General features: G+C 37.8%; 1 protein-coding gene across 7 annotated transcripts in view; it reads right to left on the reverse strand.

Annotated features, from left to right (window-relative positions):
• LOC150081658 (protein pangolin, isoforms A/H/I/S-like) overlaps positions 1 to 24,038 on the reverse strand; it is a 558,802-nt gene that overhangs the window by 163,438 nt on the left and 371,326 nt on the right. For 5 of the 7 annotated variants that reach the window (XM_090379518.1, XM_090379517.1, XM_090379519.1 and 2 more), the window contains one exon: positions 5,256 to 5,391. In XM_090379518.1, coding sequence (XP_090235644.1) covers positions 5,256 to 5,391 — 136 coding nt within the window. Of the gene's footprint in view, positions 1 to 5,255; positions 5,392 to 14,210; positions 14,309 to 14,336; positions 14,550 to 24,038 lie in introns of those variants that run through there. The other 2 variants (XM_090379520.1, XM_090379521.1) reach the window with 2 other exon arrangements.

The raw sequence follows: 24,038 nt of genomic DNA on the forward strand, positions 1-24,038 counted from the left end.
CCCCCCATACTTCTCCTTCAACCCATGCACGGTACTAAGTACTATAGATTTTGATACCTTTCGTGTTTGGGGTTTTCATAAAAAATAAATAAAATAAAAATAACCTCTATGATTGCAGACTAGTGTGTCCTATCAGGTTTCTGTATCACCTGATAATTTATATGCATCCCATGCACTTTTCTTCTCTGCCATGTGCCTCAATACTTCATCTGACATCCATATAGGTCTAAACTTTAAACAGTATTTGTTGGCTGTTATGAAAATCCTAGTAGCTACTATGATTACTTTCCTGAATGCTTCTTATTTAGAATTTGTTGTTGTAACATCAGTAGTTGGTCCCACTATACAGAATTTAAAAACTGTCTATTCGAAAGCAAAAAACCCTTCAAAAAACACCTTATCTTGATGGTAGTTACATTTTTTGATGGTAGTTACATAAGTAAATTCCACATCAATACAGTATGATTACTGCCATCTAGGAGTTCTTTTATTTGCAGATTCTTAATGCATGAAGAATCACTGCTGATAATCAGATCAACAATATTGCTCTCTCTAACATGCTACTGTATAAAACAATAAATCCACAAAAGTCTTGCTCGTGTGTGAGTGACCAACCCACAGGTTATAGTCAAATCTGGAAAGTTACTCTTAGTTACCCTAATACAGCCTATGTATTTCTTTGTTCTATGATGATACACAGCAGACCTTGAAATTCATGGTACCTTGCTTTCTAGCTGCTGCATGTTCCAACAGAAATAGCACAAGCAACCCTTTCACTTCTGCCTGCAGCTATTGTTAATCTATTAGTCTTTGTATCCCTCCCCCAAAGCTAGCAGTTTTCTGACCTACCTAGTACTGCCTCTACAGCGCCAGCAAACATTCTTGCACCCTTTCTATTTAAGCGTATCCAATCCCTGTTGAAGCAGTCTCTCCTGTTAACATGCACGGACTACACTGATAAAAGTTCTACCCAGTCACAATCTCCCCAGGGCTGAAGTGACAGACATGGCTCTCATCTTGTACTCCCTCTGATTGTGTCTCTGCAGAATTGCAGACACTTTCAAACTTAACCTTAACTTGACTTTTTCTTGGCATTGCCCTGTAATTGTTAATTAAGTCCCCAGATCTCCTGATATCAATAGTGCCAACGTGAACAGCAACATCACTTTTTGTGCCCTTAAAAGATATTTGCTCTACAATGTCATCAACTTTTACCCCTGGCAGACATAACCTGGTCCTATTCCACCTATCCTTTTTGCATAATATATTACCTTTCCCTGATAATAGAGTCACTGACAATAGGTACCTCCTGTGGGACCAGCACATTCTGTCTTGGGAGCTGTCACTGTGTTGCCTAATGTGCAAGCTCTGGCATTAAGGTAGATGCCATTCCTTCGAAGGCATCCACCTTCATTCATTTCATTCCTTCGAAGGCATTCACCCTATTCTTCAAGCTCTTGTAGGCTCATTGGAATGCAGCATTGCCGCTTAATATCCTCATACTCCTTACATCAAGCTCACAAAAAAACATCCTCCATGGCTGCAGATAGATCTGCAAATATTAAAAAAAAGAGTACATTTCTTTAGGCCGTTATCTGGAATACAACTGCACCTCCCCCCCTCCCCCCAAGTTCTCCCCTGAACCACAGCACTCCTGCTGCTTTGAACTCATTGCTTTGCTGCTCGGTCTGAGGCATCATTTCTGTTCAAATTCAATTCAACTGAGAATAGTACACTAAACTATTAGCAGCAACCCTTCATGCATTAAGAATCTGCAGTTAAAAGAATCACTGGGTGGCAGTGATTTATAATGTATCAATGTAGGATTTCAAGTAGGATTCAATGTAGGATTTACTTAAAGACATACTGTCAAGGGCAAAGGGAAGCACTTCTCCTTTCCTAAAGGTGACTACAGTGGTATAAGGCAGTTTTTTAATTCTTTTCAGTGGTAATGATAATGTTACCAACTGCAAATTCTATATGGGCAGAATTCAGTTAGACAAATATAAAAGCTATTGGGCTTTTCATGCCACCTAAGAGATAATGTTTAAGGTTTAGACCTAAATGGATGTCCATGAGCTGATGAGACTAGATGCAGAGAAGAAAAATGCATAGGGTGCCCATAAGTTATCACAAGATGCAGAAACCCACAGTAAGTATAAACTAGTGCACAATCAAGTCATAGAGTGGTTGGGTAAGCTAAGCCAGATTACAAGAAAATTCTAGCAAACAATGCAAAGAAAAATAGGACTTCTTTACTTATATAAACACTAGAAGAAAACAGATGAACCACATCTGTTTGGTTCACTGGATATGAACGATATAACTATTGATGATCCTGCGCAGTTGCCAAAAAACTCAAATATTTTTCATCTACATTCATACAAGGAATTTTTTAGGGATGGGAATGTCAGAAGTGTATCAAATTCTAACAGGGAGGAAAGTGGAAGAGACTAATTGTAAATAAGGCACCTTGGGTGGAATGGATCTATCCAACTATAGTAAGAGAAACAACAAAGGATATCAGCAACGTTTAGCCATAATTATGAGGGTATCCTAGAATTTAGAGAGATGAATCCCTATATACTGGAGATGTGAAAATGTATCCTCAATTCATAAGGGAGACTAAAGGGTGAAGTGAGTAATTACAGACCTATAAGTTTAATTTCTGTTCCAGCGAAAATAATGAAGTTATTGGTTACAGTAATGCAGGACCATCTAGACAAGAATGAAATTATATGACAGTCAAAGAATGGATTTGTTAAGGGGCTATCTTGTCTGACCAATATGATTCCACACTGTGATGCAGTTAGTATAAACTAATAATGTTATAGTCTATACTCAATGCAACAAACAATTATAACATCATATAATCAGATTTCAGGAAAGCTTTCGACACTGCTCCACAAAACAGACTCTAAAAATTGGAACAGTGTGGCATTAGAGGTACGGCACTGCTATGGATAAAGGAGATATTTGAATGGGAGAAGACAGATAGTGGTTATCGATAGGCACTGTTCTTCTTGGACTACATTATTAGTGGAGTTCCCCAAGGGTTCAGTGCTGGGCCCAGTGTTGTTTTCAGTATTTATTAATGATACTGATGAAGGCATATCAGAGTTAATGTCCAAGTACACAAATGATATGATGATTTACAGGGTTCTTAATGACAGTAATCAGGATATTTATTAATTTTTCTAATTCTAGAAAAATTAGGTAGATGGTCTGAGAAGTGGCAACTTAAGTTTAAGATTAAAAATGCAATGTCCTTCACATGGGTAGCAGTAATCCCAGATTAATGTACCAACTGCATGGTACCACACTAAGGATTGTGGTTAGGTTCTAGCCACTGAAATCGCAGGAAATTAGGTGGCAGGACCTGCCAGAGTAAATATAACTATACTGGGTGTACGTGCTCTGCCTCCACGGATCCAAGTGTGGGCAACGGTGGGTCCCAACGACTAAATGGCCAGATGAACAATGGTACAAAACCTTACACAACACCCTTCCTCTTGCTTGGACAATACACACAAAAGGGAGCGGAAATTTAAACTAAGGATAGTTTCAGGATATATATGCAAAATTTTGCTTTAGCATGTGGCTAATGTGGCTAATGCTTTAGCATATGGTTAAACACACAACAATGTATACTATGCGGAGATGGAGGAAACCCATGGTGCCGTTTGACCCGAAAACACTTTACCTAAGGATTGTGGAGAATGAACAAGACCTGAGGATAACTGTTAATAAGAAGTTCTCTGGGCAGTGCGGACAGTCGGTGGGGTTTTAACAATGATATACAGGCATTTTGCCAAGTAGGGATACAGAGATAATTATCTCATTGTATAAGGCAATGGTTAGGCCACATCTTGAATTAAATGGCTCTTTAGTTCTGCAAAATTACAGTGTCTGAGAACTAAGCACCTGTGAGGAGATCTGATTGAAGTGTTTAAGACTTTGAATGGATTGAATAAGCTAAATGATGGCATCCTTTCTCTTGCTTGGACAGCACACATAAAAGGGAGCATAAATTTATTAAACTAAGGATAATTTCAGGATATATATGCAAAATTTGCTTTAGCTTGTGGTTAATTTCTTATTGGAACATATTTTGATGTTATGGAGGTAATTTTAACAAATTTAAGGAAGAATTAGATGAATTATTAGAGGTTTGGACAGATGATGCAGGAAGTTTTTTTTGTTTGTTTGTTTTGCTGATGCTATATAAGCTTGCTGTCATGCATCATTTGGCTCTACTAATATTAATACCGCTGGTCTAAAATTAACCCATTATTGTGATGCAAAAGCAGATACAAGCAAACCCTGAAGTTTGTTGTCAGCTGTGAGTTTACATGGGACCCCTGTGCTTAGTTTATACATTTTTCCCAGTTGATGGAGATGAAAACAAATAGTTTCACTGGTCACTGAATTGTCCTGCAAGCACCTGGCATATTTGGCTTGAATCCAACTCAATACAGCTTTCAGTTCACTGTCATCAATGACAGTAGTGGGAGGAAATCAATCAACCATTATCCAAAAGACCAAGTAATCAATACACATAATACTAGCTCTCTCTTTGGTTTAAGGAGTAGCCCTTGCAATGTGACAGTCTAATCTACAATCCCGCACAGCACAAAAACCAGAAGTGCACAAAAAAGGAGAATAATATCCAGGTTTCATATAGATATAAATTGCTTTGATTGGAGTCACATCCAATTTTTCTTAAAAGTACTTTTAAGAAAAATTGGATGTGACTCCACTCAAACAAGGGTACTTTTATTGGTTGAAAATGACAACATACATTTTCAACCAAAGAACATTTTCTGAATAATTTAATAAAAACTTTCCTTCTCCACTAGGCAGAACTCTACTTGGCATTACTCTCAGCCATGAATCTAATATATCTCTCTAAACATCAATCACACATACAGTTACTTGCAGAACAGTTCATGAAAACGGCTGCCATATACATATGGATGCATGTATTTAACAGCATACTGCATTTTTTTCACAATTAATATTATGAACTTCTATCAGTAGCTATACTATCAGCCTTCAATATTTCTTCTGTTTATTTATATAATAAACATTTAAAGTTAAACAGTCCATAATAACTTTGATGGCAATAAAAAATGCTATATAAAAGTCTAATCTTCAATTCTGTAAAACCATCAAATTAATCAACCTAACAATAAATTACTAAAATAGAAGTTCAAAACTTTTCAATGGGACTTGTGCAATGTTTAAAATATTACCTGTTTTGGGGTCTATATGAACAGGTGGGATTCCCATGTGAGCAGGTGGTGGCTGAGCAAATGGCTCACTATTATATACTACAAATGGTAAAGGAGAACATGGGTGAGCAGGTGGTACAACTGTTACCTTGTTGGCCTATAGAAGAATTATTTCAATTTAAATTCTCTTCAAAGAAAACTAAAAACAGGGAAACATTTTAAATAATGATATTATCAATTTAAATTATTAAATCAAACACATATTCACCATTAACCTGCTGACAAGTACATAAAATCTTAAGTAGGTAGGAGGATCACTTTGCACATTTTCAACAGAATGGTCCCAAATTTTTTTTACCGAGGAATCATTTCTCTATTTAAAAAAAAAAAAATCTTTAAAGGTACTATAAGTTAAAACCAACAGAATTGTTTTTCAGAGTGCAGATGAGCAAAGGGTGAGGTACCAAAATGATCCCCTACATATCTGCCAGTGAGCTAACTATTCATTTATTCTCGAGGTAATAGATAAAAAATACTGTTGTATTTATAAAACAGAAATCTAAATAAAAACAATTTTAATTATTAAATTTTGTGCTCCTTTTCTAGCAATTTAATTTCAAAATAATATTGGGTTATTTGCTTAAGTTACTGCTATCAAGTGCTGAATTTACATATAGACAACACAGACATGTAGGCCAGATGTAGCTGAGTGGTCAGCTACATCTGGCCTAGATGTCTGTGTGCAGTAGCACACGCTCTTTGAGTAGACTGTGGTTCAAGTCCTTGTTAAATATGATTAACAATTGTATTCATGATTTACTGCAAACTCCTCTGCTGGAGTATAAACAAGATCATTTCTTTACAATTAAGACTGGCTTTGAGGGGATGGGCATAATTAAGCAGGATACGAAAAGTGTCTGAAATTTTACCCTGGCATGATGTGTAGAAGGGGGGTGAGAGAGAGAGAGAGAGAGAGAGAGAGAGAGAGAGCAATAAAAGACTTATTAATCAAAAGGAGAGACTGTTTCCATAGGGTTTGTATACACATAAATATAAAGGGTGAAAAATATTTTGATAGCATTAGAACGGTGTTAAGCAGAGTGGAAAATTGATACTTTATGGGGAGGAATAATAGAGCTAATAGTTTAATGGAAGCAATAAGCAGAGTCAAACCTGATTCTTGCAATATTTCTATTTTGGTATGTAGTAGCTTGGAAAACAAAATGGAGGAATTAAAAAGCCTGTTGTAAATCCTCACAGAACAAGCAATTACATGGGCTGTGTTACAGATACTATGAGCAAAAACAGGGCAACACATATGTCTTTACTTATAATCTAATGCTAGCAGCACAGTAAATAAAGTTGATGAATTTGAAGTATTGGTTAAATCATCAAATGTGGACATTAGCATTAGCAGAAGTATAGGATGTAAGAAAGCAAGCTTATACAGAATAAGCCAAAAAAAACTTCTCATTTCATCCATTCACTCCAAAAGTTTGTCTGGTTCAGCCTTGAATTTATTTAAGCTGTCAACTTCCACAACAGCAGATGGAAGTTTGTTCCAGCAATCAACCAACCACTGGCTACAGGCAAAATTCCACACATCGATTCTACAACTATCTTTTCTCAATTTGAATCTATGCCCCCACAGGTGCAGAATCTGAGCAAGAGGAAGATTTCCATCAGCATTGAGCTTGCTCAAATCATTCAAGGTCTTATACACCTCAATCAGATCACCTTGCTGGTGCGTAGTCTCAAGATGCTGCAATTTGCAGAACTTAAGCCTTTCTTGGTAACAGTAACTGTTTGTTTCACACACTAATCTCATTGCACTTCACTGTACTTATTCTACATCTTTCCTAAAATGAGGCCTCCAGACCTGTATGCAGTACTCAAGGTCAGGCCTGACCATTGCCTTATACAAAGGGATAGTTACCTCCTTTTCCCTGCTAGCAAAATTCCTATATATCATTGACAAAACCCCATGAGCTACTCTTGCAGCCTGTCTACACTGCTCAGAAAATTTCAAATCTGACTGCACAATTACCCCCAGGTCTTTTTCATTCTCCACTACCGAGTATAGTACCGCATAGTTAGTATGTTACTCTATGGTTACTGCTACCCTTATGTAATACTTTGCATTTGTCAAGGTTAAACTTCAGTTGCCTCCTCTCAGCTCATTTGCTCAACTTTTCTAGATCCTGTTCCAGTAGCATACCATCCTTATTGTCATTAACAACCCTAGCCACCTTCGTATCATCTGCAAACTTGGATATTAAGGCTGATATACCTTCATCAATAACATTAATCAATACAGAAAACAACAATGGGCCAAACACAGACCCCTGGGGGACACCACGAATAACACCAGTGTCCACTGAATACTATTCTCTGGCTTCTCCAACTCAACCATCCCTTCATCCATAGCAGCAACTATCCCTTAATCTATATTCTCTATTATGTAGCACAGAGCAGAATGGAAAGTAAAAATAAAATGAAAAGTTGTAGTTAAACTAGGTTTAATGTTAAATACATATGATAAACAGTAAAAACAGAACATGTTAGATAACTAAAGTAACCAGTAATGGCAATACCAGTAACGTAATTACCTTTTTTTGGGCCCAGAGGCAAAGAACATGTTCGGGGCCCCTACATAATTAATGAAAATTGCAAAAACAGGAGACAGCCAAAGACGGCAGACCCTAAAGGGCTCAGGCACAGAGGCAATTACATGGGCAATTGCCTTGCCTGCCTACAAGGTAGATATGCCACTGGACAATACAAAATGCTATATAAAAGTCTGATCTTCAATTCTGTAAAACCATCAAATTAACCAACCTAACAATAAATTACTAAAATAGAAGTTCAAAATACAAGTTTTTCCCTTAATGCCATACTGCTTCAACTTGTACAGTAGTCTTTGATGTGCAACAGTATCAAAAGCTAAAATCCAAGTATATGATATCAAAATTATTTTTTGCATCCAGTTCCTTTGTGGCCACATCATAGTATCCAAACAAATTGGTCAAACAAGACTTCCCCTTAACAAATCCAGGTGTGTCTGAACTGTAACTGCAGTGTTTCTTTAACCAGTGGTTCCATTATTTTCCCTGGAACACAAATTAAACTGACAGGTCTGTAATTACTTGTGTCACCTTTCAATCCCCCTTTGTGAATTGGGGACACATTTGTACATCTCCAGTCCGTGGGGACCTCCAGAGTCCAAGGAAACTCTCATAATTATGGCTAAGGGTTTGCTTACTTCCTTTGCTGCTTCCTTTAATATAACTGGATAGATCCCATCCACTCCAGGTGCCTCCCTTATGTTTAACTCAATAATTTCTCATCCACTTTGCTCTCAGTTATTACAAAATCATCAGGGATTAAAAAATCCCTGTTAGAGTTTGATAAGCTTCTGGTGTCCACTTCCCTACAGAATTTCTCACGTGTGAATGTAGATGTAAAATACTCATTCAGTTTGTCAGCTACCTGAGCAGAATCATCAACAATTGAACCACTGATATCAAGTGGACCAATCTGATTAATCCCCTTCCTGATAGAGTTTACATAAGAAGCCTTTACTGTTTTTCTTTGCATCCTTCACCAAAATTTATCATAATCTGCCTTTGCTTGCCTAACCTCCTTTGTGGGTGATTAGAAACTAGCTTATATCTACCATAGGCTTCTGTGTTGCCTGATAATTTATATGCATCCCATGCATTTTTCTTCTCTGCCATAAGTCTCATTTGTTGATCTGACATCCATACATCATTTGTTGATCTGACATCCATACGTCATTTGTTGATCTGACATCCATACGTCATTTGTTGATCTGACATAGAATTTGCAGTTGGTAACATCATCAGTTGGTTCCATTGTATAGAATTTAAAAACTATCTGAGACCACCGTAGTCACCTTTACGAAAGCAAAAACCCTTTCCTTTACCCCTGATGGTAGTTACACCTTTGAGTAAATCCCACATTAGTACACTGGCCACATTAGCCACCTAGTGACTTCTTTATCTGCAGATTCTAAATGCATGAATAATCACTGCTGATAATCAGATCGAGTATTACTCCCTCTGGTTGCCTCTCGACCATGCTGCTGTAGAAAACAATCATCCAATAAATCCACAAAAGTCTTACTAGTGTATGAGTGACCAACCCACAAGTTCCAGTCTATATATGGGAAGTTAAAAAATCCCCCATTATAAGACAATCTGATTTACTGGCCCACTCCATTTCTCTGTACAGTTGTTCATTGTACTCATCAGAGTCATTAGGTCTATAACATACTACTACTCACAATTTTTCTTTCCCTGTGCTTATTTCACACCAAACTGACTTAACACTGGACTGTTCACCCATGTCAGATGGATGCATTTCATTAGATTTTATGTGTTTCTTAACTAACAGCATGATCCCCTTCTCCCTTTCTATCCACATTGTACTCCCCAAATTCCAATTCTGCATTCCTTATATCTGTGTAACACCACGTCTCTGATATCCCAACAATTACAGGAATACAACACCACAACATAATTGCAGCTAGATTCACAAATGTATATTTTAGTGAGAACATTGGCAAGCATCTAAAATAACTAGACATGCAAAAGCATAATCTGCCTTTGCATGCTTAACTCCTTAGTCACAGAGAAGCCTATGGCTAAGAATGAAAAGAAAAGTAAAAAGAATTCTTCGAATATGTTAATATTAGAAGGAAAGTGAAAACTACAATTAGCCTTCTGGCAAGACATCTGATGATCCCATTCAGATTGTTGACAAACTGAAAACATTTGGAAAAACTACATTCAGTTGTGAAGAAGTTTTTAGGAATGTACACCCATTTCTAACTGGGAAGTAATTTTATGATAACTGGAAGAGAAATTATTCAACCTAAAATTAAATATGCTTCCAGCTGACAGAATCTATCCAATTATATTAAAATAAGCAGCAAAAGAAGCAAGTAAACCTTCAGCCATAATAATGGGAGTATCCTTGAATTCACAGGTTGTGTCCCAATAGATTGAAGGTGTATAAATGTCTCTCTGACTCACAAAGGGGATTGAAAGGGTAAAGCAAGTAATTACAGACTTATAAGTTTGATCTCTGTGCCAGGAAAATAACTAAATCAATAGTTTCAGAAGTAATACAAGATCATCTTAATAAGGACATAGTTATACAGCAATCACAGCACAGGATTCGTTAAGGGGAAGATCTCATTCCATAAATCTGTTTAGGTACCCTGAGGTTGTCACAGAAACAAGATGCAAAAAATAAGTTTGTTTGATAACGAACATAGGACGTTATGTAATGAAAATGTAATTTTTATGTTATACTCACTTTCAATAATATCTGTATTGTTTTTAACTTCTGGAGGTAAGGAAATAACAAACAAGGCCTGCAAGTAATTTCTGAACAGGGTGCGAAAAATTTTGGGGCTGGCCCTAAGTATACTATAAATACAGTTATTTTGTGTGTGGCGAGAAGCAATATGAAAAAAAATAATAATAATAAAGCAGAAAAAGAGCAAGAAACATAAATAATGAAGACAGTATTTTTTTATTTATTTATCATACAAGAAGACAGTAATAGAAATGGAGGAAAATGGAAGAAATATGTATCCAAAAATTTTGAAAAATATTAAGTATGAGGCAAATACAGCCAGAGTTATAAGCCAATAAACAATAAATTTAGACTGGCACTACCTGACCACACCCAGGCCAAAAAAAGTGTGAAATATCAATAAAATGATAAGATAAACCAACCATAAAAGAAAAATAGATATAGAACAGATGAAGCATGGAACAAAAGTCATCTCTTTCTTTATTTATTTATTTTTACAGTTTCATATATATATATACCTCTTTACAAGGTTCACCATTGTGAAAAAAAAAAAAAAAGGTAAACTGCAGCCATTATCAATCCACTGCAAGATGGAAGCCTCCTCAATGATTCATGTGGAGAAAACTAGACCATACTCTGCCATACCAGCATGGCAGAGTATGGTCTAGTGTGGGCTGGCAGATCGACCATATTTAGCAGTCAGGGGCTTAAACCCCGGTCTACTCAAAGAGCGCATGCTACTGCACTCCCACTCCTGACAGTAATTGCCCAATACTATTCACAAGGCACATATCAACATACCACAGGAACAATAAAATTTACCAAATAACTTAAGCCTAACCAACTTTCAAAATTAAATTGGCTGAGAATATACTAAACTGTATATCATATGGCTTTGGTGGATGGCACAATCTCTACATTTAAAAGAAAATAGTATATATCCTCCCTATGATTAATTACCATGGGTGTTTTACATATGGTATATTCCCTTTTTACAACTACAGCCATGCATAAACATAACATTTAGCAAGATTAACTGTTATGTTAAATTATTTAATTATTATTTAATTATTAGTTTTTATCACTATATTATTTATTTCATTTTATTAGAAAAGGAAATCATCTAAATAGCCATCTTTGACTAGTGTCAAAGATGGCAATTTAGTGTCATAGATGGCAAATTGCTGTCCCTGAGCTAGGCATATCACAAACAAAAGTGTGGGAAAGATATCTTTATTTATTTATTGTTCATCTTAATCTTGAACAATCAAAAAGAGTTTATGAAACTCTTACACTTTGAGCATTAAGAAAATACTTTTCTTAACAGTAATGAGAATAGCAAATCTTTGATCTGAAATGAACAAAGGCAAACAATTTTCTTATTGGTATTTCAGATTTCCAAAGTGGAAATACATTTTTCTTTCTCAGTTCCTTTCTGATTACAATTTCATTTATTTTAACATCAATTAAACTTGCAAACAAGCCGACAGAATAGCTTTTGGGATACTTTGCCAGCAGTATAAACAGGTGAGCATCCTGCTGCATAAGGGTGAAATGTAGTATCCTTTGCAGTATCCACACTCAAATGATCTAAATAAATAGATATAATTTTTTTAATGTTTTTTTTTATTAGAACTAAGAATACTTTTAATTTTTCATATTTCAGTAAACGTATCTAAAGAATAAAAAAAGTTTTTTAATTTTTTTTATTCCTAGTAATTATGATGAGTAATTGGTTGGTTCTTACTTTTTTTTAAGCATGCTAACACCTAAGGCCATAATGTGCCAGATCTAGTGAAAAGTAATAGGCCTGTCTATCTGTTGGTGAAATCCATTGCATGCTAAAAGAGTCCTTTCCAAATGACAAAGGTGATAAAGGATTATCTTCCGAAGCTAAAAGTTCTGCTGATAATCAATATCTTCATAGTGACCATACACATCTTCAGAGAAAGATACTAACAGTGAAATGGTTTTTTTCTCATGCAAAAGAAATACTGATTTCCATCTCATACATGTGGAATTGACATAACTGATCTGATGGTTGGATTGAATAGAAGAGTATGGCAAATGTATAAGTTTGCTATACTTCTCAGGAATCACAATCTGGCAAGGAAGATATCACTATTTTGTCTGCTACAATGACGTAGGAAGAGAAATTTGTCATGTCACTATGGGCATATGAGATTGTTCTCATTCTTTTGGGGCTCAGATTTGATTGTGCTTCACTAGCATACAATATAGAAAAGTAACACTTGCAAAAATTTGTCACAAATAACATTCTGTTATTCAGAACTATGCGGTTCACTTTGCTGGAAGTTTCATTACAACAGATGAAATGCTAATGCTGTTTCACAGATGACAGTTTCAAAATGTACCTCTTGAGGAAACCAAATAAATATGGTATCAAGTTGTCTGATGAATTTTTGAAACTTTCCTGTTCAATGTTTTTGTTTATGCTAACAGAGAAATCCAAGGCAACCTTTCAACCCGTTCTTTCAACATTACCACGAACAGGGCTGTGCAAAGGTACTTGGGGGACAGGACTGCATTAACAGTACAGCCAAACCGGTTATGGCAGGAGGCCTCACCTGAAGAGGGGCCTCATTTTCAGTATAAACATTTTCTAGCGCTAAAAATTTCTAATAATAATAACAGTTTTTATATATATATATTAAAGGGGCCTCAAATTTAAATATAGCCGAGGAGGCCTCTTTCATCTTTAATCCGGGCCTGGATGCGAAAGGGGTTAAGCAGCCACATTTATTTATGTTGAGACTTTGATGGACCTCATGATTGGGGGGCCTGGTGTGGCGCATCCAATGCATTCCCCATTTGCACGGCCCTGACATTGGACAACTGATTCATGTCAACTGAGATGCCCCAGAAACTCAAAGAAGGAAAGCTTACAATCCTGGATGCCATAAGAATTAATAAACCACAGATCCTGCAGGAATTCACTCCTCATCAATCAAGTAGTTGGTCCAATTCTATTTGATCATTTTCTTTTTCTTTAATTTAAAATTTTAAAGATTTTTCCATCATTCCAAACAATGCAAGCAATAAAGTCTTTGTTGTGATCAAATAAAATTTGTGTGGAAGTTTTAAAACTTTTTTTAATGTTAATTTTACTTTTATCATAAATTATAAAAATAGGTTCCTACAATGATTTACCTTCACTTGACACCATATATGCATAAAATGTTTTAGTTTCACGTCATGGAAAAGTTTATAAAATAAAACGGTGAATTTCTTAGATAATGAACTACCTGGAATCAAAGGAACCCTATAATCGAGTGACTTTTTTCCTTTTTTTTTTTTTTTTTTTTTTTTATCGGCACCATTATGAGTTAACAAATAATTCGCCCTAAGTTCAAGCAAATCTATTCCTCTAATCCAAGAAATTGCATGATTTTAATTTTCCCTATCTTGTATCCTATGAATAACGTGTTTCATATTTTCACTTCTTGCTTAGTCATATATTGCAAGTGTAACATTCATAACACTGATAGGTGCAAATGGCCTAAGTAGCCCTTGCACCAAAAAACAAGTCATAAATGACTTTTATATTTGTGTACTTTCTTTGAATCATGGTATTCAATATTCACTAAAAACAAAAAGAGATTGTAATACCTTAAGTCTCACGATGTTAACCGTTCCATCAGAACTCATATCAGGACACATAATCAATTTCAGGGTACATATATAAATCCATAAACAAACACACACGATAAGATTACAAATATCGCGTGTATGTACCTTGCAATTTAAAAAATGCATTAATTTAGTTGGCAAAAACTTGATTTCTGCCGGCATGGTGCGTTCATCAGAATTGTCTCACCAACTAAAAACTTCGCAGTTTTATTAAAATTCACACTATACAAATTATTGCATAATATTTCGCCCATCACTTTCAGTAAGCACAATAAAAACATATCCATTTATGATGATTATATACAACAGCACAAACAAATATCTGATGAGACACTGACAACCTCCCGAACGACTCCATCAATATGCATACCCGTACGTGAAAATCGACTGTGAGTCGACTCACTCATATAATCGCACAAATTGATTTATTATTATTATTATTATTATTAGTCATATGGTGCAAGGAAGCCTGAGACTTATGCTACACCAGCCAAAAAAAATTTCTGAGTTACCCTGAAAGAGAGAGAGAGAGAGAGAAGTAGATGGGAATCACCAAGAAAGAGAAGAATGATGATATTCAGCTCAGAACCCCGGGTGTGCCAAGCCAAAATACTCACCAGATGTGAGTCCCTGGGTACAAGCGATTTATTTGAGAGACAACAGACGAAAATAACTTCAACTATACAGTAAGTAGCGAAACTACTTACTGTATAGTGGTGGACATAAAAACTGCATCATTTGTAAAATTTGCAAATAATGTATTTTTCGCTGCATTGTGGGTTGCAGAAATATTTGAAATGCATTTGTTAGATGTGATGCAAATGTATAAGATATTGTTTGATTACAGTCATTCTGTTTGTCGGAAAGCAAAAGTATTGCATCAGATAACGCTTCTATTGCATCAGACAGTAATTGCGAGGTATTGCATCAGACGTTTCTATAAATACGGCGTTGGAAGGGTATACACGCTCATTAGTGTCCTGTTTTGTGGAGGTGTAAGCATGGCTCCATATGTTCAGTTGACACCAAGAAAAAAAAAAAAAAGGGTAGCTGTTGCTCTGTCCCAGGAAGGACTGTGTACACGTGCTATCACTGATAAAATAGGCTGCCACCAGTCAACCACCAGGCATAGCCATTTGAAGTCTTGGGAAGGTGTAGTCACTCTCTTATGGCCTGATCCAGGTCTTCTCTTCACATCACCAGTTTCACGCTTTAATTTCAGCACCGGGGATACTGTTGACTGGTGGCAGCCTATTTTACAGCAATAACACGTGTAGAAAGCCCCGCCTGGGACAGAGCAACAGCTACACTTTTTTTCCTTGGTGTCAACTGAACATATTGAGCCATGCTTACACCTCTACAAAACAGGATACTAATGAGCGTGTATACCCTTCCAACTCCATATTTATATAAACAGCCTTGCAATACCCCAGGGGCTCGCATCTGGTTAGTATGGGCTTGGAACACCCAGGGTCCTGAGCTGGACATCATTCTTCTTTTTTTGGTGATTCGTTTCTACCTCTCTCTCTCTAATTCAGTTTTTTTTTTTTTTTTTTTTTGGTTGGTGCAGCATAAGCCTCAGGCTTCCTTGCACCATAAGGCTAATAATAATAATAATTTTGTTTGTCGCAAAGCAAAGGTATTACGTCAGATAACGCTTCTATTGCATCAGACAGTAATTATTATTGACGCAATATCCTTGCTTTGCGATAAACAAAATTATTATAATTATCATTAGCTATATGGTGCAAGGAAGCCTGAGGCTTTTGCTGCAACAGCGAGGTATAAAAAAAAAAAAAAACTCCTGAGTTACCCAGAGAGAGAAAGTAGAAGGGAATCACCAAGAAAGAGAAGAATGATGATATCCAGCTCAAGACCCTGGGTGTGCTACCAAGCCCATACTCATAAGATTTGAGCCACCTGGACTGTAACCAAACAATATCTTATACGTTTCACTACAAATGTTACTTTTTTATGGTGATGCAGATTTTTGTCCGCCACTGTACATAACACCACGTTGCTGTTGTTTTTGTTATAGGGTTTTAGATACACCAGTAACTTAAGCCATATTGCACCGTATATTATGCCAATAAATTGCAGTTGCTCTATGGCCTATTTGCTGTTTACCGGACGAAACATACTATTTTCTGGTGGGGGGGAGATACTCTCGCCTCAAATCGACTAACTCAGCCACACTGTGAAAAAGAAAACCCCCTCGCGCCATCGACAGGATTTGAACACGGGGCTTTCCACCCAAGTAAGGAAGACAGTGATTATACCAAGTGTTCTACCCACTACGGTAGTGGCTGACGAGGAATCAGGAGTGTAATGGCTAGTTTGGTAGAGATCAAGTGCATCAATTTAGGAATACCAGGGGTGAGGGGAGAATTATATATTTTTCACTGGTCTTGGTTCTTAAAAGTGCCAGTTTCTGAGATGCTATCGTAGGTAGCACAGTTGGTATAGTCACTGCCATACCAACACCGGGCGGAAAATATACCTAAGTTCGAATTCCGTCATGACGGGAGGAATTATTTATGGGTCTATTTCACAGTGTGGCTGAGTCAGTCGGTTTCAAACGAGAGTATCATGACGTTTTCTCCTGGAAACTTGGGTTTTCGTCCAGCCAATAGGCCACGGAACATACGCAATTTAGACAAAATATATGTTGCATTATGGCCTAAGTTGCTGATGCGTATAAATTTTATACACTTAAGTGAATTATGACCACCTACATAATACCGTGTTGGGCCACCGCTCGCACGAATAAAAGCCGCTGTTCGCCTAAGCACTGATTCCACTAGATGTCTGATAACATCCATAGGGATCTGCAGCCATGTTGCCTGCAGATCCCTATGGATGTTATCAGACATCTTCAATTCCACCGGTACAGGATGACTGTTGACCCAGGCCCGGTGCTAGGGATGGGCACCAGGCAGCAGCTGCCCATTCGTTGGCTGCTCCCTGCTGGCATAATAGCCTGACACAAACAAAACAACACACATTAATGTTCACACAACACACACATTAACAACACAAATTAATGATATATATATATATATATATGATATATATATCATATATATATATATATATGATAATGTCTATAAAACTGTATATAATCTTGTATATAAATTGTTTATATCATGAGAATGTACATAAATTTGTGTGTGTGTAAATAAATAGAAATGGAATACCCTTGTAGGATCTGCACGGTAGCACAGTAGTAATGTCACCGGGTGGAAAAGGCCAGGGTTCGACTCCCGTCGATGACGCGAGGAACTTTTTCACTCCGTGGCTGAGTTAGTCGGTCTCAGGCGAAGATAGCGAGGTTTTTTCCCCAGAAACAGGGGTTTACGTCCAGCAAAACAGACAAATCGACCATAAAACACATACAATTAACAGACACAAGACACAGCACGGCAGACGAATTTAAATATTCGGGTAGCCTAATATTCAAAAAAAAAAAAAAAAACCATTATAGGTCCTAGCCACTGAAATCTCAGGAAAATAGGTGGCAGGACCGGCCAGAGTAAAATCTAAAATTGATGTACCTGGTCAACCTACCCGAGCTTAAGTGTGGGCAGCATTCGACCCCATCATGTGCCCAGCTGCTAATAGGCAGAAGAACAGCGGTACACAACATTACACACCACAAGATCCACACATTTTTAAATCTCTGGCCTTTACAGCGTACTGTATCACATGACTATGTAAACTACGCGGAGATCGGGGAAACCCCTGGTGCCGTTTGACCCTAAACACACTTTACACTTTACCATGAAGATGATTGGTGACGAGAGGGTCTCTTGGGTTATCTGCTGTGAAACCTGATGTCTGAATGTGCCGTGCATCAGCATTTGGGACATTATCATTATCATTATTAGCCATATGGTAAAAGGAAACCTGAGGCTTTTGCTGCACCAGGCAAAAAAAAAAAAAAAAATTTCTGAGTTACCCTGAAAGAGAGAAGAATGATGATATCCAGCTCAGGGCCCTGGGTGTGTCAAGCCCATACTCACCAGATGTGAGCTCCTGGGTTCTTGCTTTCCCCATATTGTACTGCATTGTCAACTGTCGCATAGTTACCTGGCCTGTCTTTGGGCCTGTACAACGCGCTGAACCCTTTGCTCATCACGAACCGGTGTAATCCTTTAAAGTTCCTAATTGGGCCATGAGCAACCAACAAGACGTGCCGTTTCCAATATGGAAGCATCCAACGCACGAGCTCCCACCCGCCCTCTTGAAATTCCGTAATATTTTACTGCGTCCTGTAGTTGCTACTTGATCATTGTTTGCACGACTAACATACAAATTACTACTGCTCTAGCATAGGAAGATATTCGGCTTTTTATACTACAAGCTGTGCGGCAAAGCTCATTACAAACGGGGGTGGTACATTTACTGAAACTGGCCAGTACCAAAGTGTGAAAGAACATTTTTTACATTAAAAATGATGGAAAACCAGTTACGATCGACTATTATAACCAAAGAAACGTCGGAATTGCTTTCATTTGTCAACAGTAGAGAACATAATACCGCATGCTGAAAAACAGAAATGAATAATTCCATATAAGTTCCAACAAGTCGGTTATGTGATTTTAAGAGCAACATCTTCGACTATATTGCACCATATGTTTGTAAATTGCTTATGTTCTGGGTGCAATTTGCCGTTCACTCGACGAAAAACTCGAGTTTCCGGAAGTAAAAATCATGTTGCCCTCGCCTGAAACCGACCAACTCACTCAGCCACGATGAAAAGAAAAGAAAAAAAAAAAAAAAAAACAATAAAATTACTCGTTTCAGTGAATGGATTTGAACGCAGGTCTTTTTCACCCAGTTTGGCGAAAACGTGATTATACCAATTTTGCTGTTCAAGAGAGCGCTCGAGCATAATATATTTCGACATAATTTTACAGTTCAATTTTTATTACGCCAGCGTTAAGCGCAGTGGTTACGATCGATCTCCCATACAGTGTGGAGCCCAGGGTTCCAATTCCTTCAAGTCTTGTCTGACAAATTTGATTGGTTATTATGATGTGGTTACAAAGGAACTGGATGCAAAAATAATTTTGATATCATATACTTGGATTTCAGGAAAGCTTTTGATACTGTTGCACATAGAAGAATACTGTACAAATTGGAGCAGAATGGTATTAAGGATAAGTTACTACAACGGATAAAAGGATGGTCGAGTGGGAGAAGACAGAGGATTGTAATCAATGGGTGCTGCTCTTTGTGGACTAATGTCATCAGTGGAGTCCCACAGGGTTCGGTGTTGGGTCCACTGTTGTTTTGTATATTTATCAATGATAAATATACAAAAATATACAATGATATATATCAGGCTTAGTATCGAAGTTTGCAGATGATACAAAGGTTGGCAGGGTTGTTAATGACAGTAATGGCAGTGTGTTACTGCAACAGGATCTAGCAAATTTGGGCAGATGGGCTGAGAAGTGGCAACTGAAGTTTAACTTTGCAAAATGCAAAGTACTACATATGAGTAGAAGTAATCCCAGAGAAACGTACCAACTGTGTGGCACTAAAGGAGGTAGAAAATGAAAAAGACTTGGGAGTAATTGTGCAGTCAGATATGAAGTTTTCTGAGCAATGAAGACAGGCTGCCAGGGCAGGTCATGGGGTGATGTCAATGATATACAGGAATTTTGTTAGCAGAGAAAAGGAGGTGATTATCCCTCTGTTTAAGGCAATGGTCAGGCCACGCCTTGAGTACTGAGTGAAGGTCTGGAGGCCTCATTTTAGGAAGGATGTAGAATTGCTTGAGCGTGTACAGAGAAGAGCAACAAGATTGGTGAGGGGAATGAAGGGATCCTCTTACCAGGAGAGGCTTAAGTTCTGCAAACTGCAGCAGCTGGAGACTACGCACCTGCGAGGTGATCTGATTGAGGTGTATAAGGCCTTGAATGGGTTGAGAACGCTGAATTCTGATGGAATTCTTCTACTTGTTCAGATTACGAACCTAAGGGGGCATAAATTGAAATTGAGGAAGGACAGATGTAGAATAGATATGCGGAAATTTGCCTTTAGCCAGCAGGTGGTTAATTGCTGGAGCAAACTTCCATCTTCGTTGTGGAAGTTGATAGATTAAAGAAATTTAAGGAGGAACTGGACAAATATTTAGAGGGGATTGTTTTGTATTTTTTTTTTTTTTTTTTTTTTTGCTGATGCTGCATAAGCTCATACGCTTGCTTTCTTGCACAACATGCCACTACTACTACTACTCCTACCGGTGAAATTCTGATAGCCTTTTTTTTTTTTTTTTTTTTTTTTTCCCCACACCGTAGCAGTGTTGATCGGTCCTAGGAGGGTGAAGTGCAGTTCTTTCTCGGAAAATTCGGCTTTTTCCAACAAAAGCGACCTTAGTACAGATCCAATCAATGAGACACACCACCCCGAAGCCTAGAGTGGCCACCTCTTCGAAATTTAATGGGTTCTATTGTCATTATTCCGGGTAATACAGCAGTAGAGGGTGGGAAATAAATGAAGAAAATATTAAAATTTATCTTATTATTGGTCAAATACAATATTTAGCCCATAATGAATTAGATCATATTGCACCGCATATATTATATCTGTAAATTGTGTGTTCTGTGGTCGATTACACCAGCCAACAAAAAAATATTTTAGTCATACCGCCGCATTGAAAATATGTGATTCTGGAGGAAACGCGCTGATTCCGAAAATCACCATATCACATCTACTTCAAAAGATGTACCACCATTAACGTTAAAATAAAGGGGTGTATAGGTATAATTCAAGTTTGTAATACGTGTAAAAAAAATATTATACATTCACTATAACTCATTTAACTTGGGAAAAAATATCATAAATTATTGCAAAATTGTTATATTTCGATAATATATTATCTGCGTATCTGTAATTGCCCTTAAAAATGTTCGCTACTAAGGGATTTTCTCTTGTTTTCCTGCTTACCCTCCCTCACAGGGAACCAGCAGTCAAGGGCTTTCCTAGGGTATGTGGCGCCAGGGTGCAAATCGAAATTTGGCGCCCTCCGTTAAAATTTTCTTCATATGTGTATGTAAGTTTCAGCTTTTCAGGCGCCCCTTGAACTTTAGTGCCTGGGAGCAGTGTACCCTCGGAACGGCCTGCCCCTGCCAGAAGTAATCCCCAATCATTACAGAATCCCAGCGATCTTGGGCTTTTCCAACGTGGAAATATTTTGATGAAATCGGACCCCCCCCCCCCCTTTGTTCATCACTCACATCTTCCAGATTTTAGTGGGAAAATTCGAAATAGGAATGAAGAAAATGAACTTTCAACGACATTCGACAGCCCATGTTTTTGTAGCACTCGAGTAAATTAGATACTAACATTTCATAGTTTTCTTCTTTCCTATTACCCAAAAATCCATGTAGTACCGCCTTAAATGATCGCCAAGCTGCCAATTCAAACCCCTTTAACTGGGTTTCAAACACATCAACTTTCATGAGGTTTCCTAATTTGGGGGTCCTACAAAAATTCCTTCCTTAAGTTTCGCATATGTTTAATTAGGAAACACACTTCTCACGTAAACAAATTCGTTACCTTCTTTATCTAGTCCCGTCACGAAATTTTTTATCAATCCAAGTTTGATGTGCAGGGATGGAAGAAGAACCTTATTTGATTGCACTAAAGGAATATATTTTACATTACATTGTCCTGGCATGAACTCGTTCCACTTATCCCAATGTTGCACAACATAATGTTCTTCTGTAGCACGACTGTCTCACAAACACAAAAAAAAAACATTTTGTGAAAACCCACCTACAAATCAATAACCTTAAGATCTGAATATGTTCCAACCATAATCCTGGTATTTTATAGCATGTAGAACCTTAGACATGCTCGTTCTTTAAACCCAACTGAATGAAACACGGGAACTGATGGAACTTCGTTGCCATTATTTTAAACTTAATTTTGAGGCATCTATGACACTTAGTTCTTAAAGAAATCCAATAATGTCTTTGCAAAAACATACTGTCCTCCTTAGCAGAAAATTTCGAAACTCTTCATGTCTTTTTAGAAACGCTGAAATCTTTGTTCCTGTTGCGAGTATATTCCACTGCTCTAACCTAGAACCTACTTGGAAAACCTTAGCACAGCCTACAAAAATCCTCAAAAAAAAAAAAAAAAAAAAAACGCTGTTTCATTTTTTTATCAAAGTGAAACTTGTTGCATCGGAATTTGAAACTAAGATCCATAGGTAGAAGTCTCATTATGCTTGTCACAAGAAAACAGAGGCCAGAATCGATTGCTAAAATTAAGACAACTAGCTTATTATTATTATTATTATTATTATTATTATTATTATTATTGCTCTTATATTTCTCCCTGATTGGGGTTTCCATCTCGTGAAGGGTAGTGCTACCAAGTACACAGGGTGGTTGTTGTTGTCTGGCGTTGTGTTACTGTTGTTCGAGGAACTCTCTGAATATCCTACAGGTGTTCAGGATTGCGACTTTCTGGAGTTCCTTGTAGGTGTTTGCTGGGAGACCTATTGCTGCTAGGCTGTTATGTAGGGTCTTTGGCATTGAACCTGTGGTTTACACGATGATCGGGATGGTCGTTACTTCTTGCATATGCCACATCTCTTTGCCGACCGGGCTAGCCGCGTGGGTAAAGTGCCTGCCTGGCAACCCAAAGGTCGTGGGTTCGAATCCCGCCTCGGGCTTGGATCAAAGTATTGCAAAAACCTTGGGAGGTGCATTATGGCCACAGAAGCCGATGCACCAACAACTACCCAAAAAAAAAAAAAAAAAAAAAAAAATTTCTTTGATCTCCTCTCTTAGCTTCGTGTACTCCCTGATTTTTTCCCCGTGGGTTTTCTGCAGATTTCCAATGCTGGGTACCGCTATGTCAATCAGATAAGTAACCTTTTCCTTCTTGTCCACAAAGATTATGTCCGGTCTGTTGTGCGGGATTGTCCTATCCGTTATTATGGCGCGGTCCCAGGACAGCTTGTGGGTTAGGGTCACTAGTGCTGCCTGGGGTCCGTACTTGTAGTACGAAACATTTTCTTCGAACAACTGGTATTTCCTTGCTAGCTTCTGATGTATTATCCTGGCTACCTGGTCGTGTCTATGAGTGTACTCAGCCTGGGTGATCACCTTGCACCCTGCGGCGATGTGTTGGATCCTTTCTGAGGACTGGTGGTATCGTCGACATGTCTAATCGGACACTCTGGGCTCTTTGGCGGTGTATTTTCTATAGTCCCTGGTGTTGATTACCTGGTCTTGGATGGCAAGCATGAATCCTTCAGTCTCGGGGAAGAGATTCCCGCTCGTGAGCCATGCATTTGAAGCAATTTTATCTATGTGATCTTGATGGAGATCATTGTAGTTGTCTGCCCTGGAGTGTCTTCTCTGCCCAACTTTCTAGCTTCGTTTGTACCTCCTGGTTGAGGGAGGACTCCTCGCTTAGGTTGAGTGGGGTATACCGCTTTTCTATCTTCCTTATGGCCTAGTGGAGTGCTGCTGGGTGTTTATGGAAGTAATCCTCCATGTTAACTATCGCTGTCTTCTGTTGCTCAATGAGGTGTACCAGATCCCATCCACCTTCTTCCGGGAAAATTGTCAGTCTCTCCATGGCAGAAATAGGGTGGTGTTGGTGGCTCTTGGTCATAGTTTTCCTTGTCTTTCTCATGATATCCTCCAGCTCGGTGTTAGTCCAATCTATGACCCCGAAGGAGTATGTTAGCACAGGCACTGCATATGTGTTTATGGCTTTAATTGTGTTCCCTTTGTTTAGCTTTGCTTTCAGCAGGCTTCTCAGTCTCTGAATGTA

Source organism: Mastigoproctus giganteus, chromosome 8 (genome assembly GCF_048544385.1).
Source record: "Mastigoproctus giganteus isolate SK-2022 chromosome 8, ASM4854438v1, whole genome shotgun sequence".
Classification (NCBI taxonomy): domain Eukaryota; kingdom Metazoa; phylum Arthropoda; class Arachnida; order Uropygi; family Thelyphonidae; genus Mastigoproctus; species Mastigoproctus giganteus.